The sequence below is a fragment of the Aptenodytes forsteri genome, unplaced genomic scaffold (genome assembly GCF_000699145.1).
Source record: "Aptenodytes forsteri isolate BGI_AS27 unplaced genomic scaffold, ASM69914v1 Scaffold320, whole genome shotgun sequence".
NCBI classification, from domain to species: Eukaryota; Metazoa; Chordata; class Aves; order Sphenisciformes; family Spheniscidae; genus Aptenodytes; species Aptenodytes forsteri.
The window spans coordinates 54,488-71,658 of record NW_008794890.1 but is presented as its reverse complement, the minus strand read 5'-3'; the positions used below and the strand labels follow the sequence as shown (position 1 = coordinate 71,658).

The window sequence follows — 17,171 nt, the reverse complement described above, 5'->3', positions numbered from 1 at the left end:
CTTTGAGCACTTTGGCCTATTGGCACTAGTGGACACAGGGCACACTGCATGAAACATGGCACAAGGCAGGGCCCATGGGTGGTTTTATCCAAAAACTATCTAAAGCACTTGCCCAAGCGAGCAAAGCAAATTTAATTGCTCCACTTAATCAATTGATATTGGTCACTGTCCTGACACGTGTTTCATCTGAAAATGTCTTCAAATCTTTTGTACATTTCCTTCTAGATTCCTGATATAGATGTTTAAGGGGAAAAGATGCAGGACTTATGTGTGTTCCCCTATAAAGACAGGGAACTGTCAGTACATTGGGATATCAATAAACATGTTGCAAACAGCCTTAGCTCCAAGACATTCAGCACAATGATGCCACGCCATGAGATTCACCAGAATAAAATAGCCCAGAACACAGAAGGGAAAAAAAAAAAAAAAAAAAAAAAATCAATCGGAATAAACCTGAATGACAGTAAAAGGAGACAGGGAAAACCAGCACAACTTCTGCAGAGCCAGGCCAAAGAAAATTAGGCTACTTAACAGTAACTGTATGTCACAAGTCATTTCCTTTACATGCAGTATCCCAGTAGATGTCTCCTGTCCCTTGACACTATTTTTTCTTTCATAGAGGTATACAAGGTCCTTCATACAGGTATATTGGGTATATGTACACCTTCACAGAGGTATATTAGGTCCTGCAGATGACTGCTGTCATTTCAGGAGACATGTAAGGGAAGCTGTAAGCAGAGAAGCAGCTTTCATGCATGGTCTACAAGTATACTGATGATGCCAGGGCCAGGCAGCAGCACCAGAACTAAGAGGGACCAACCGGAGCAGATCCCACCAGTATCCATGCAGCAATAGCCAGGCTCTACTCCTAACAACTCAAGAGGAAGGAGGGGCCTGGACTTTCTCAGATACTTGGCTCTGCTTGGTGAGACCAGAAGTAGGATCAGTGCTGTGGAGTTACAGACACATTATCACTAGAACTAAAAACTGTCAGGAAGACAGGTTTTGAAGCTCTGCCAAGTGTCTCTGAAGACCAGCCCTAACTCATAACCTCCACAGGGGAACAACAGCAGTTCTGCAACTAGTGGAACATGGCCAAACACACTGGCTTGGCTCTGTGATCAGAGCAAGGTGGATTTCCTCATATAGGGTCTGAATGATCAGCAGCATAGAATGAGGGACCTGTTCTTTCACTTAGGCAAGACATGAGAGATGGATCACAGCTGCAATGCAACTATCACAGACAGTATAGAGCAAAAAGGTAATCCTCAGGATGCTGATATGGGGTTCAGAAGCTTAAATCTAGGAGAGCTGTAGGAGGGCAACTGCTCATGAACATCCAAAGCACCCAACCTCAGGAGACAGGACTGCAAGGAGCTGAAACCTGTTTGTACCTGTGCACAGGGAGGAGAGGAGGAGGACAAGAAGGGATATGTGCCCAACTTCTACAGGTGCTAAACCCTAAGATAAGAAGGTTCCTGACCCTTGGTACTACCAAAGGACATCTATGTGGGCTATCGCTCAGGTTCTGCAAACACCTCCCAGCACGATGTCACTGCAACACTCTGTGGGTGTGAAGGGGCAAGACCCTTCAGCAGAGCAGAAGGCTGTGCAAATGAAATCACAGCCCCCAAGTCAGAATTTTCTTTCCAGGATGTAGTGTGCAGACATAACTAAAAGTTTCCCTCTCTAGGCTACAAAATGAGGTTGTACATATTACCTCCCAAGCCTCCATTCACATCATGGTTCTGTTTAAGTGGGGCAATGCTTAGGTTTAGGTGTTTAGGTGGGGTAGATGCTGTTCAGTGCACAGAATTTAATACAAGGGCAAAAACCTTAAATGAATTCTTAAGTTGCTCTGTAGGAGAGTTCCCAAAGGGCGGGCAATAAATTCTCTGAACTGTTACATCTACAAAATGTGGAGATACAGCGCTGCAGATGAAACTTTGTTAGGCTGCTCTGGGTTCTTAAATGGTCCTCTTTGAATTAGAAAGTGCCCTTCAAGACAACACACAGAGATTTGTAAGGCAAATCTACTTTCATATTACATGAGAAGCAGTGCTTTCAGTTCCCAGCTGTCCTCCAGTATACTTACCAATGTAATTTACACAGTCAGACAGACTCCGAGAAGCAAAGGGTCCATCATAGACAGTTTTGCTTTTATCAAACAAATAGACCATGTAGCTATCCCAGCCTCTCTGGTGAGAAAAGAGAAGAGAACATAAACAAGAGAAATCCTAAACAAAGCTCCTACTAACCCAGAGGGTCCTGGCTACATCATGAACTAAGTATTGTGGGCAGACAATCTTCTTATCAGGTGCCTTAAAAAACTGATGTTGATAGATCCCACAGAAACCCTTTGCTAGCAAGTTACTTTATTTAAATATTTAGATGGAATATAACTATAGGAATCTGCTTACATTACCTAATAAAGGAAATAATGCTAGACCTTAAGAGTTACCACACTTACAGAGCAAACTGTCTCCAGTGGGAGAAGATTAAGGCAATTTATCTTCCCTAGGATTTTAAATTCCCTGAGAATGTGAAAGACATTAAACAAACAAAATAGTTCTTACTACGCCATCAATAACACACTGGGAAGCAGGTTTCCGAGGGTCCAGGCAAATCCCTGTTTCCAACAGCAGTTCCTGATTTCCAGTACTTATTCCAGTTTCAAACTCAATCCGAATCTGAAGGGAATGAAGGCTTTCCTCAGGATGCAAGAGAAATGAAACAATCTTGGCAGAGGTCATATTTAGGATGTGTACTATCTGTAAAAAGAGTACAAGTTGATTACAAGTCACTGGCTATCAAAGACAAAGGACACAAAGGCCTGGGAGGGAGTATGTAGCAATTAACATGTTAGATTAAAACTCAACTGATGCTCTCAATGACTATAATAATCAAGTTCAGCAGTAAAGGCCCACATAATAAAACTCAAAGCCTGGGCCTATAACTTTTAACTTAATGCCAGAAAAAATTACAATCAAACCCACTAATAGCCTTCACAAGCCATGCTGCAGCTTAATTACCTGAAAAGAATGGTGACAAGCTAGCATAAAAGCCATCTTGAGCCTTGTTGTCTCTGATGCTGGCCAGTACTGCTCCCAAGAAAGGGAGTCCCACTTCCTTTAAGCCCTTCATACAAAAAAGCTGTTGCATACCAGTGCTTGTCTTCTCACCGCTCTCATGACCCTGTCTATAGTTTTACTGCATCTGGGCAGAGACTGTAGGACCCAAACCAAACCACGATGTACAGATTTTGACAAGTCCCAATAATGGGCACAATATTTTGTGTTTCAGGCTTTAATTCCTTTGGAATCCTTCCAGATCAGGCAAAATTATTCTCTGACTTCTACACATGCTTGCCTCAGCTAGTTTTACTCCAGCAAAGCTCCAATAATTACTTGAAGGGGAAGAGTCAGGTGAATGTAATCTCTGTTCTACTACAGGAACTGCTACAGTACATGGACATGGAGGTCACAGCATCAGTAGTGGAGTTCAGGAAAACTGTTATTAGCAAACATTAAACCATTATTTGACCTTGGCGAGTCTTTTCTGAGATGGCAGACAGTAATATAGGGTCATTCTTCACTCCAAGTGTAAAGCTAGAGATTAATACTGCTGGTGATATTTTGCCTTCAGATATGTACTGGACAGGCTGTATATCCAGTCACTACCTGATACCAACAAAACCATTCCTCACAATCCTGCAGATCGATGATGCCAGAATTATAGCTTTGCTCCACCGAACACACTTTTTGTCCTCTGAGATGCTTTCAGTAGGCCTTTAAACCCAGTAGCAACCCTCACTGACCTTCAAATTCAGTATGTGATCCATTATTAGGAAACACTTTGGATGACTGGTCTCAGGATCCAAACCTCCACCCCTCTGCTGTGGATCCCAATTCAGCATCAGTTGCAACCAATTTTCCATCGGTTCTACAATTAAACTAAAACAGAAGGGCCATAAGAAACAGAAGGTAGATATTCTACAACACTCAGTCCACTTAGGAAACTAGGGTCTCACAACAGCAGTACGGTTACAACTCTTTGGCTAGAGACCATATGTGTGCAACATCCACTGAACAAACAGCGATTTCGCTGCAGTCGCTCATCCTGACAGCAGGGAAAGCCTGAAATGGGAGGAAAGCACATACAGAGTGAGCATCCCCACCATAACAACAGTCTTCACTGACCTCAGCAGGAGCACACACCCATCCAATATAACTTGCATTACACTTCTCCCTCTTCCTGACTCCTATTCATTGAGTCAAAAGTATCCTGACACATCAGTAAGGTGTGTCAAAATGGATAAGGGGGAGAATCTTTTTTTTCTTTTTTTCCCTCCAAAACCCATCTGTTATACACATAAAATCTAATAGTTTTCAAAGCCTTGTCTGCAGAATAACCATCCCCATGCTGCAGAGCCACCTGGAAGGTTCTCCTCTATGTTCATTGTCAAGAACGTCTTTAAAGACAGTACACAGTGCAAAAAGCCCAAAGCACTGGCACAAAGCCACTTCATTCTCAACTCCAGTACTTTTCCTAGAAATCTGCCAGTGCCAATGAGCTGCGCTGCACTGCTAGGCACATCTGAAGACCCAAGTGCTAAGTAAGTGACAAACGATCAGAGTCTGACTTCTGACTTGGTACAGACCAATTAGTTCAGGTTGAAGGCCCTCCTGGAGGTCTTCGGTCTGAGCCCTAGCCCACAGCAGGGCCACTGTTGCAGCTACAGCAGGCTGCTCAGGACTGTGTCCAAGCAAGTCTGGGCAGTCCCCACAGATGGAGATCCCCCACTGCTCGGGGCCCTGTCCCAAGGACGCATCACTAGCATGGGGAAACCTTTTTCCTGTGACCAAATTTCGTTTCCCTTGTTGTAACTTGTGCTGTTGCCTTTTGTCCTTTTGCTTTGCCCCTCTGAGAAGAGCCTAGATCCATTGTCTCTGTAACGCCCCAAAAGATAGTAGAAGACAAAATTAGATCCCCCTTTGCCTTCTCTTTGCCAGACTGAAGAAGCCCAGCTTCATGGGCCTCTCCTTGTATGCTCTATTCAACAGGCTCTGACCATCTTTGTGGCCTCTGCTGGACTTGCTGCAGTTTTCCCAACACGAGTACCAGAAGCTTCTGCTTTCGTGGAGCAGCTAACTCAAGTACTTGGTTTATGAGATTCAATACCATCAAGTTATCGGGTAGATGTTACTCATAATGGGTGGAAAGCAGTCACAGAGTTCACACTGCAAGGTGAACTGCCATCATCCCACAAACTGCAGGGTGAACTGCCATTGGAGAGCCCAAAGTATCAAAAAAGAGCCATGTGGCTATGGGCTATTCCTTAACAGCAAACGGTAGCTTGCCAGAAGCTTGAAACACTCCTTAGGAGAAAGAAGGAGGACCCCTCACAGTGCTTGGGACAAAGGAGGAGGAGCCCTCAGTTTAAAAGACAAGCCAAAAATTACCACATGTAGGCACAAGGACACACTTACCCACAGAGGCTGTGAGGCTGTGGCAAATGGGTACTAAAGCGAACCTCCCCATTCATCTCTTCAGAAGCAAAGATGTGCTTTGGATCCTTCTTCTTGATTTTTTCATGCCTAGAAGATAAAATCCTTTGTGGATATACTGACAATGTTGCTTTTGTAAAGGGTCAATTGAATATGGCAGCAGCAAAAAGCACCACAGTCTAGTAGCTTTAGAAAACAAACTCTTCTTTCAGGAGATAGACAACATTTCCAAACAATCCACCCAGAACATCTCCAAGTGGAAGAGAGGAGCCCTTGCAATTAACTCTGTCTCTGGAAACATTTTTGCACCTGCTTGCAAGGAGGTCTGTACAGCATCAAACAAGGGGGCCAACAGGTAACAATTCACTGACCACAGAGCAAGCCTGCACAACAAAATCAGCCTCCACACATTAATGAGACAAGTAAGACCTGCAAGAGTCATGTGGCAAAACCACTGCCCTTACCTTGATCTGAGTGAAGCATCTAGTAAGTGTTAGAAACACAGCATGCTATTGGATCCAGTACCAGGGAAAGCATCACCAGCAACTCTGCCTCAGTTTCCTCACCTTGGCTCACTTCAGCACTGGTCTGAACCTTGCCTAGAGCTCAGCCGCTCCCGGAGAAGCAGGATTTCCCAGGGTAAGTCGACAGTCAGCCAGCTGTAAGGCAGCTGAACGCTTCTTGCTCCTGGAGGCTGCCAGCCTGCTCTCCGTCCCTGTCAGCCCCGACTGGAACTGAAGCTACATGTGTGTGGCCTGCGCTTTTCTCTTCCTTCTTTTATGGATAGGGACGAGCTGTTTCTAAGCTTGTCCATTCATTAGTTTTCTACTACTTACATTAGGAAATCAAGTTTTCCATGTTGGAAAAAATGCAACAAATATTGAACTATTAGAATAATAAAAGCCCAAGAATTAGCAGTTAAAAGGGAAACTATTGCAACATATTGGTTAAAATTATTTTTTGTTAACACGTAATAATTTTTTAAGCTAACACTTGCATAAAAACTCAAATTTACCTTTTCTCCTGTTATTATTTCAATGCTAACAGAAAAGCAAGTTTCATATTTTTTCTGTTGCAGAATCATCCTTTTAAAAACCAACCTTACGTACACTCCTGGTATTGCAAGAAGTGGAAATATAAAAAAAATATATTTCTGCCCCTTCTATACAAGTCTTTCAGTCATCGCTTTTGTAAAGTTACTTACAGACATTTAACTATGTGTTTACTACACAAAACATGCTCTGTCTTGCTATGTGTTATTTATTGCTAAAAATAAGTAACCTCACAGCCTAGGTGAACAAAGGACTGTATCACTCCTTCCCATTACATTTTTCTGACACCGATACACAGACTGGTTTATATTTTTTGATTAAAATTTCACTTGTGAAGGAATTATTACGACCAGAGGCTACCACACAATGTAATAAGCGCATACCAAAATATGTATAAATAGCCAGTCGAACCGTCATTGATACTACTGAAGTATCAATGGCTTCTGCAAAGCTTAGCAGACCACCAGCCTCAGCACCTAACTAACAATAAATTTGTCATGCTGGTTCAACACTGCCACCTCACCACACGCAACAGCTGTCGCTGCTATTGCCTGGCATCACCAGTTGCAGAGTAAGTGTCTTACCACGTAAATGGCTGTAGATTGTGTAAGAAGGGTCTAAATCCTGCAATGCATTCAAACACCATCGTTCCAAAGCTCCAGTAATCAACAGTAACTGAGTAGGATTTATTCTCAAAGAGTTCTGGAGCCTAAAAAGGATCACAAAAAGAGACTTTGAAAGTGGTATTTCAGGTCATCTATTTTCTTGCATTTCTGCAGAGACAAAGCTGCGTCTAGGCGTGGCCCCCAGTTCCAGAGTGGCACAGGGACCCTGATGCAGCCTCACTTAGGCTGCCCGCTGGGTCGGGGCCTGGAGCACTCAACCCACGAGGAGATGGGAGGGAGCTGGGCTGGTTGGGCCTGGCTGTGGGGAGGCTGGAGGGGGGGCAGGCTGACACCAGCCCCCAACCATGGCACAGGAAGGGATGGAGGGGATGGATGGGGCCAAACTCACCTTGGAAGCGACAGGTGATACAATGAGGGGCCACGGCCCCAGATCACCGTCTGGGGGGTTCAGGTTGGACATGAAGAAACACTTCTTCCCCTGGAGAGGGAACACCCTTGGGACAGGTCCCCAGGAAGGTGTGGGATCTCCACTTTTGGAGGTTTCAGGGCTTGGCTGGGCCAAGCCACGGCTGCCCTGACCTAGTGCTGGTGACAGTCCTGCTGCGAGCAGGAGGCTGGACAAGGGACCTCTGTAGGCTCCTTCTGGCACACACTTCTGTGATTCTATAAAATGTGGCAATACCACATCACTTGTATACATGAAGGAAAAAAAAAAATCTTACCAAATATTGTAATGTTCCAACAAATGAAGTGCATAAACTTCCTTGATCCAGATCCTTTGCATATCCCAGGTCTATTATTTTGTGAACAATCTGTAGACAGTTTAAATAGTTCATTAGAAGAGCAAATTCAGAGAAAAATTTGAATTTTTCCACCAAACAACCCAAAATCTGTGCAGTGACATCCACAGCATGCACTCAAGAAGAGGAAAGCCAGAATGGAAATTCTGGAGAAAGTCCATGGCAAAGCTTCGACATGTGACACAGTGTTAAGGCTTGTTTCACCACGTAAGCTGGCATTGTCTACCTATCTCAACTTAGACTCGACTTTATTTAAAGCAGCTTGCCAGTTACAGCTTGGCCGAACAGAGTATCTAGCTTTTTATCTGGGAATTTAAAGTTATTTGTTTAAAGAGTAACAAGAGAAAACAATTTTCACTAAGAAATCTATTAGGTTGACTCTCTGAACTAGCTTAATTTTACATGCAGCCCTCAAAGCCACAAAACCAGGGATATGCGACAATCTCATATCTTCATATTCTGTTGCAGGCAGGTTCTTGAATGGAAGCCAAAGTTGTTTGTTTTTAATGACAAGGATTTAAGAATAAGCAAAAGAGGATTTGTGGCTTCAAGAAGACGTAAACTTTTAGTAAATTCACAGTGCAGTTTTCAGCCCAGTTCAATGCCACAAACTACTTGTTCTCTTTTATTTCTCTCAGGCAAGACAAAGCTGCTGACAACTTCCAGAAATGACAGTGGGAACACCACTGACAGAGGCCACCTGACTTACCTTCCCACCTTCATCCTGAAGAACAATATTTTCAGGCTTTAAATCTCTGTGTATAATTCTGTTTTCATGCAAATACTGGATACCAGACCCTGAAAGACACGTTTGATTTAACAGAAAATAAACTCACATTGATTAAAGATACACCTGATGAAAATCTAGTATCCCTGACTTTGGGGTTGACATCAATAAATTTTCATTTTAAAGCACCATTAAGAACTAGTGACTTAAAAGATTAATAAAATTTATGCTAGGACTGAACTAGCTCTGTTCCTCTGCTCTGCAGAAATGGAGGTTGGTACAGAGTTCAGACCTTGTGGCATAACCACAGGTCACATTTCTTGCCTGCAAGGCAAGAGAGAAGGCACCTGAATTCTTCTGAAACTGTAGAGTTACAAAATGAACCACAGCATGCAGACAAGCAAAACAGGTCTCCAAAATGTGTAAGCAGCTTGAAACCGCTCTGCACGTCCTCTAGCCTAATATCTCAGTAAATTAACACATGATAACAAAAAGGCCTATTATATATGTGAGCACATTATGCCAGATGTTGATGAAAGCAAGCACTGAAATTAATTAAGCAAATGAAACAAGTAGAGTTTCCCTTTGACCTAAAACTACTGCCAAATAGTGGCTTACAGAGCTTCTAGTAAACTTCCACCACTGTCAAAGCACCACAATGCAAACCACCCCATCAGGGAAGGGACTGTCTAGCTGTGATGAAGCAGAAGCACGGCTGGAGCTAAAACCTGATTCTTGGGCAGCCTCTGGTTAATGCTGCATGGAGCAGCTGACTGAGGTGCCGCCAGCAATGCCCCGGTCAGTATTAGCAACACTGAACTTAGGGGCTCAAGGCTTCCCCTCTGCTGGTGGCAGACTGGTGTGCTCCAAGTAGCACCACTTCTGTCACTCCCACCACTAAAAATGAAATTCCATGACTGCTTTAAGCCAAGCTACATGGGGGCTGTCCCCAGAAGGAACACAGGTTCCCAAACTCTCCTTTTTCAGACACAATTTCCATGGCAGCACAAGCATTTATGGCACCGTGTGATCAGCTTGATCCTGGGACTGATCCAGCTGGAAACTACTAAGAAAAAAATAATCAGGTTTTAGCCAGGCTGGTTTCCAGAACCCGCTCCTCACCTGGGTACAGGAGTGGCTGCAATAGGGGAGGGAATGGGAGCACGTGCCCAACAAAAGACAAAGAGCAGGACTTTGCCTTGTGGCAATAGTCCACACTTGAACTGCCTTGAGGGGACCGTGGAGCCACTAATAAAAAAAGAAACGAGAAATTCTGCCTGTGGGAAGGGGAAAATTCACTACTGGTCCACCCAAATAACAACAATGGCTACTAAATAAAAGATCATCAAGCAAGTGTCTGCCACAGGACATAGCCACAGACAAAACAGCAAAAGATGACTTTTTTTTAAGTCATGATTTTTCAATCTTGGAGATGTGCAAGTGGAAATAAAAGAAAAGGTCCCATGAAAGGCCCAAGGCAGGTATTGTATTTTCTCATCTCCATCATGGGGTATTTTAAAATTTCCTATGCAAAAGATATTCCGACTGCACATCGTGTAAAGCCTACTTCTAACCAGCTGTGACTGTAAATTCATTATGGGATTATTTTAAGAGAAATATTCAACCAACATGCCTTGTCCACAGTTTGAACACTTTCTCCCATCAGGGAAAAAGTCCCCAACCTTCACTGATTTACCACTCATTTATACATTTAACAGCCTCTAACTTGCATTTCTTCTCCACTGCATTTTCAAATCTTTGTCAAAGACATGCCAGAGACATTCAACTTATTATGAAGACAACAGACCCCATTCTGCAGGTGGAAGGGGAACAAGGATGAAGGAATGCAGAGTTGTGCTTGATTTCAGGAAATTAACTGCAAGCTATCTGCACACTGAAAGGACAGAAGCCCAGGCCAATACGTCCAAAATGCTTTCTCATGCCAAAATCAGCTCCATTCCTACAAGTAGAGATGGGTTATCTCTAAGAGAACTAAAAAACCAAGGAGCTCTAACTGAGGAAGTCTCCTGGAGAGCCTACTGGCTAGAGAAACCATCTGTAGGCACCACCCTCAATCAGATTACTTGTCCTCCCCAGGGTGTCCAAGAAGCTGGGCACTTCCTGATGGACAGGAAGGCCAGTTGGAAGTCTCACATCTTTTATTTTCTTACAGTGCTCTTGGTGGTCAAGATTTTGGCATCAAGCAAGCTAAAGCTCAACAGTTTGAAAAATGAGATACTTGATGAAACACTTCTGGAGACCATCAAGTTTGTATCACAGAATGATTTCCATGGATTACTACAGCCTTGGGAAATGGCTTGAAAGCCGGCACCCGAAGGTATTAAATTAGATTTTTCCCCTATGAGCAGTGCTGTCACCTTGGGCTACTTCCATCCTGTACAGATTTGCTGCCTGCTCCCTTTCCAAACTACAGAATCTGAAATCCACATGGTATCAGACACCTTCTGTAACACAGATCAAGTTGATGTCTGGCTAATTCTCATCTTGTCATCACTCTGCTGACACTACCCTCCCTGTAGGCTGCCTTGGGACCCTCCCTAGGGCCATGCACAGCACAAAAGCAGTGTTGGTGGGAAAGGAGGTTTCTTCTCCAACCTCGTGCTTCAACCTGCCATGGTGCAACGTAGGGCTGGTGCCCCTTGTTACGCTGCTCACCAAGTACAGTTTGGTCCCATCCATTACCTTTGCATCTGTCCTTTCTGTAGTCACAGGCTGCTCTCAGACCCTCCTCAGCCTCCCTGCAGCCAGACACAACAAGCCCATATCCTGGTGGGTCGGGTGCTCCAGGCCCTGGGCAGCCTTTGCAGGGCCTTGCCAGGATCTCCACGTCCCTCTAGAACTTGGGGCCAGGTGTGGACAACTGTATCCAGATGTGGCCTCCCCAGTGGCAAGTAAAGGAGACAATGATTTCCATCACTGTGCTAGCCACAACTCTAATGCAGATGAACAGAATTGCTCTTCCAAAATGAGAAGCTTCTCAACATTTAGGCGCACTTATTTTGGGATCGCCTACCTAATTAACCCTTAGCTGAGAGCAAATCATTAGCCAGAAGATTGCTGGAGCAGCCACGGCATAGTTGGCTTCCTCTTCTGCTATGCTCTTACCTACCTTGCTCTCAGCTCCACTCCAGTTTATTATCTCCTCTGTACTGTCACCCTGAACAAACAAAATTTCCCTCCTACTAAGCAAACCCTACACAGAGAAGCCACAGGGCAACTTTGGCACTTCTCACATTGGTTCTTGCTTTTTAGCTTGTAAAAGTTACATTCCTGCAAGCGACATGCAGTTTGGCATCTCCAGAGCCATGAACAGAAATGGGGTTTGAACGGAAAACCATGACCTTAAAAAACCAAAACATTAAGGTCATAGTTACCTACAACTGACCACTACACAGCTTTTCCAATCCCATTCCACAGACACGTCATTAGTGCAAGCTTCTTGTCTCTGTGATCAGGGATACCAAATCCTTCCTCTGGAATAGAAACCTGATTTGTTTTAACACCCTGCTCTTGTTAGTCCCCTTTTCAGGGTCAGCTGAAAAAGCAAAATGCCATTACACATAATAAAACCCCCCCCAAAAAACAAAACACAAGAAAGGCATTAGACTACATACCAATGTCGCTAAGCAGAGAAAGTATTTGACTTTCCTTAAGCCCACAGCAATTTTCCGGTTTGTTTAGCAACTACAGTAAAGAAAAAGATATTTAGACCCACAATGCAACAGTTAACAGTCAAGAACAACATTTTCCATCCGCTGCTGAGATGACACAGAAAACAGCATAGCTCAAATATAACTCTAGCTGAATGAGGTAGTTGGCTAAATATAACTCTAGCTGAATGAGGTAGTTGGCTTTGTGAAATAAAAGCATGGGGGGAAAAGAAAACAACTTGGACAAAACAAAAATTCATTGCACAGAGGTGTGGTTGAAAAGAAGATTTGGACTGCTAGAATAATACCACAAAAGCATGAAAGCCATCAGAAAGCAAATGGGCAAGAGATGCAGGCAGGGCCATACGGCTGCAGGCAATGGGGATCCTGAGGCTCCTGGAACCTGCTCGTTCCTCATCTGAAGAAGTTTGGCTTGATGGGATTTGGGAACACCCCAAATACCTGAAGCAGGACTGCTGCTTGGAAGAACAACTCTCCAGTGAGGAGAATAAACTGAGTGACAAAAAGCAAAAGAAATGGATGCGCATCTAAGCCCTTGGCATTCAAACATGGGTCACTGATAAAAGGACGAGAAGGGAAACCAACAGGGTAACTCCTAAATTCAGTGTAGGCCACAGAAGAGAAGATCACTGCAGTCATTTACAGCTCCCAAACAGCCCAGCTGGACCAAAGCAATCGCTGCTTTAATCTGAACGAGCTGGCCATGGACTCTAACAGAGCCTGTTTTTCTCAGTGTGCTGTAACCCAAGTGATACCCCACGCTATGGAAAAGCCACCCAGGTATCAGCCCCTGCTGCAAGAGGCTGCCAAACACTGTGCAGCCACCTCTGCAGTCACCCATAGTCAGTCCCCACTCCCATAACACTGCCTGAGCCCTGCAAGGTCTGAGGCACAGTACCAGCCACCCACCTCACAGTCAGGCACCTTAAAACCAGTAAAGGGCATGTTCTCCGATAACGGTGCTATTGCTGCAGGCTGCCCCACTCCACACAAGTCACCTTCAGTTCAGAGCGTTTGATCGCTGGCTAGCTCTGCCTTGGGACACGGTCTCCTTCCTGACTGCCCTCCCACAACGAGAAGAAGCTGCTCGACACTTCAGCACGCTGGCTTCTAGGTCACCCACCTAGTTAACCCTGAGCTAAAAAGCAGATCATTGGCCTGTGGATCACTGGAGTGTCCACAGCATGGACCATGACCTGAACTCTCAACCCTGCCTCCACTCTCAAGTGCTTCTCATCTCTCTTTTCCCTTGCCCTGAATTCTTCTCCTCTAGCGAAAGGTATAGTAGAAGCACCATAGGAAACCCCCTCCTAATCACTGTGTTAATGATCTGTCAATAAGTAGCTTCAGCAATTTCCTGCATAAGCCCTGAGTCAATCAACATGCGATCTGATTTTTTGATCACTACACTGAAGACTTGTGCAGATGACTGAGGTACACCTCTGCACTGCAGTCACCCCTCCCACGATGTATCCTCATGTTTTTGCCTGCCTCCCACACTTCAGGCACAACCAGTAGTCAAAGCTCTATGGGGGAGAAGCCAAACTTCAACATCTCACTCCTTAAGTTCTGGGTAGATGTGCTGAACAACAAAGGAGGAGAGGGGCAAAGTCAGAAATCAAGCTCGCTCACTCCTTAAGTTCTGGGTAGATGTGCTGAACAACAGAGGAGAGGGGCAAAGTTCAAGCTCGGAGCCCAGAATGCTACCCTGAAAGAACACAGGCATAAAAATGTGCGTGGCCCATAGACAGAAGCAGATGTTTTTCCAGGCTTTATGGAAGATTGCAGATGTGCAATGAGAAATTAATAGCGGTGCAAAACACAAATGATGCCAAGTGCGTGAAAGAGAAAGATTTAAAGAAGAGCAGGATCAGAAATAAAAAAACATGCATCTTTTTTTTTTTCTTTAGGGAACAAAGCATTACATGCGATCAAATGAAATGAAGCATGTTACTTCCTGAATTGTCCCAGCATCTACGCAACATTTAAGGATTCATTAGAAATTAAATGATCAAATACTGCATTGCAAGTAGAGCTAATGTAACCCCAAATTTCTTTGCCAGGGTCTCCAATTTACCTTCAAGTAGTCTCAGAACTTTTACTGCAAAAACACAACACCCAAGCGTCACCAAGAACATGGTCAGCTACATGTGTTTGCAACATCCAAATGCTACTCTCATATATACCCACTCCCCTTCATTGCCAACCTTGTCTCTTAAAATTGTCCCTATTGTTTTAAACAACTCAAAGACATAAAATGAGGCTCAGTAAGTTACCAACACACTAGCTGCTATCGCAGATATGCAGTTATTGCATTCAACATCTGCTCATGTTCCTCCAGTGCTATTTAACACCAGTAACAAAAACAACAACAGAAAAATGAGCTTCTTGATCACTTAGATGAGGTGATTTCTAAACAAACCTTAACCAACAGGGATTTGCTTCTTCGCCCCTATACAAATGGCTGCTTCCTGAATCCAGCTGCAATGGAAAGGGAGGATAAACTATCGGGCCATGCAGCCACTGCCTGGGGAACTACTGAAAGGTTTCTTTACTCTTGGGTGCTGCTGCTTTGCAGAAGTTCCCAGTTCAGCAGGAAACAGGAAAGTCTCTGAAGCCCTGGAGGCCCCAGTCTAGTACCAAAAGGATCCTTCCCCGCGCTGAGAGCAATGCAACACTGGATACACGTGAATCAAAACCAGATCAGACTCCAAACAGGTAGAGACACATTGCAGCAAAGCCAAACACGCTGGGTGCGAGCATCTAGGCTACGGGAAGTTGTATTAATGCTAAAGCAGTTCCACGAAAGGACACACTGGTTCAGGATAACAGGGTATCTGCCCTTGGATTGCCCTCTGTCCTCTGGTTTCAAAAACAAAAGCCTCATTTCCCACACGTGTTCTTTTTCCACTTTGCATTTACTTCCCCACACCTGTACCTAAAAAGAAAAGTGTCACAGAACAAACATGGTTTCAGACAACCACAGTTACAGAAACAGCATTAACTCCACTTATTCTGCTACATATTGCAAAGCAAAACAGACATTACCTTCCGGAGGTCACCCCCTGAACAATATTCCATTGCCAGAAGAGGAACGTCGTTAACCAGAAAGTTCATCTCCTCGGGAACTTCACAGGCTCTTACTACATTGGGATGGTTCAACCTAGGCATGTGGAAATCTGGATGAAAACTCTGACTCCTCTTTTGGAAGAGTAAGACAACAGATTGTCAACCAACCATGTTTTATGTTTCAGGTACAATTTCTATTCCCCAAATGTATCGTTGCTGAGAAGTACACTCTTCAACTGGTACCTACCAGTATCCAAATGCATAAAATCCATACCTTGGGAATAACAAACCAGTGATGAGCAGAAACGATGTCTCAAAGTCATGGTACAGGACTTTGATGATGGGGATTTGGGCTCAAATTCTGGATTCCTGCACATTCCTGGCAAAGTTGTTACATATGTGTCTGTTTCTGCATGTGGGGACAGTTTCCCCCTGGCCCAAGGGTTTCATAGGAATCTGTTAACACTTGTGTAACTGTACAAGGGAGGTAGAACCAGGCAAGTGAAATCCATGTACACAGGGAAGGATTCATTTCTGCAACTGAGTTCAGACAGCTGTTTCCTGACTGTCTCTAATATATGTTACTCTTGGGAATAAAAGACGCATCCAGAAGGAAGTAAAGACAAATTACTTCTGTGAACACCTTCCAAAGCCTCTGGAAGCCACCACAAGAGCAGCTGTAGCTGTGCGGCTCAGTGCTTGTATTCAGAAAACGAGTATGGTGAAAACACTAACAAGAACAGTGATCACCAAGCCCTGACTTACAAACTCAGGTTGCCTGCAGGTGGTTTCCTCCAATGTTAGTGCATACAGTGAGCAGGCGAGGGTGACAAGAAGGCAGAGTACGAGCTCAGTAAACCTCTATGCAAGCAGGGGCACTGCAACCTTTGGTGAGAACTCGGAACAAAACTGAGCGGTGTCCCTGCTCCCACCAGTGGGACGGAGCATTTAATGCTCCGGGATCTCTCTCAAAAGGGAGAAGGAATTCTCAGGACGAGGGAACAACTGTATGAGACCCCAGCAACCAGAACTACTGTGCACATCCATGAGGACAAACCTGGCCAGCTCTGGTTCACAGGTACCTCAAAGTGGCATGCTGGAGAGAGGGATGGTGGGCAGCATAGCGTTTCTCATGAGAAAGCGTTAGGAGATGTTATTCTGTACATGCAGGAACGTGACAGAAAAAAAGCAATTCCTAGCTCCCTGACTGCTAAATCAAAGATGAACGCACTACACAGTATGGGAACATGCAGGTGTTCTCATGTCACCACATTAAAACCCAACGCACCACATCGTGCAAGTCTGAAGGAATTTAGGTATCACTAGGGGATGGACAAACAGCCCAGGCAGCACAAGAGTGCAGAGGGTTTGGATGTCGCTAGGTCCCAAGCCAAGGCATCACCTGGTACACTGGAGCAGAAGCGCTTGGACATCTTGGGATGACAGATAAACCAGTGCAGAGCTGCTAGGTGACAGGCAGACCCTCACCGCGGCTGGTTCAGGGTCTGAGGCCGGCCCCAGCTGCCCCCACGCCCCCGACCCTCACCCCGGCTGGCTCAGGGGCTGGCTGTCCCCATGCCCCAGTCCCTCACCCTGGCTAGCTCAGGGCCGCTGGGCCCCGGCTGCCCGGGCTGCGCCGTGCCGACCCGTCCGCACTCACTTCTTCATGATGTCGATCTCGTGGCACCAGCGGTCCTT

At 44.8% G+C, this 17,171-nt stretch overlaps 1 protein-coding gene across 1 annotated transcript in view; it reads right to left on the bottom strand.

The window, feature by feature from the left end:
• The window catches only part of LOC103895497 (inhibitor of nuclear factor kappa-B kinase subunit alpha), a gene marked incomplete at its 5' end in the record, with an annotated part of 46,763 nt that overhangs the window by 15,168 nt on the left and 14,424 nt on the right, over nt 1-17,171 (bottom strand). The window contains 10 exons of the mRNA XM_019470954.1: nt 2,096-2,198; nt 2,577-2,771; nt 3,818-3,953; nt 5,490-5,597; nt 7,144-7,268; nt 7,908-7,997; nt 8,695-8,783; nt 12,348-12,417; nt 15,453-15,567; nt 17,134-17,168. Coding sequence (XP_019326499.1) covers nt 2,096-2,198; nt 2,577-2,771; nt 3,818-3,953; nt 5,490-5,597; nt 7,144-7,268; nt 7,908-7,997; nt 8,695-8,783; nt 12,348-12,417; nt 15,453-15,567; nt 17,134-17,168 — 1,066 coding nt within the window. The remainder of the gene's footprint in view (nt 1-2,095; nt 2,199-2,576; nt 2,772-3,817; nt 3,954-5,489; nt 5,598-7,143; nt 7,269-7,907; nt 7,998-8,694; nt 8,784-12,347; nt 12,418-15,452; nt 15,568-17,133; nt 17,169-17,171) is intronic.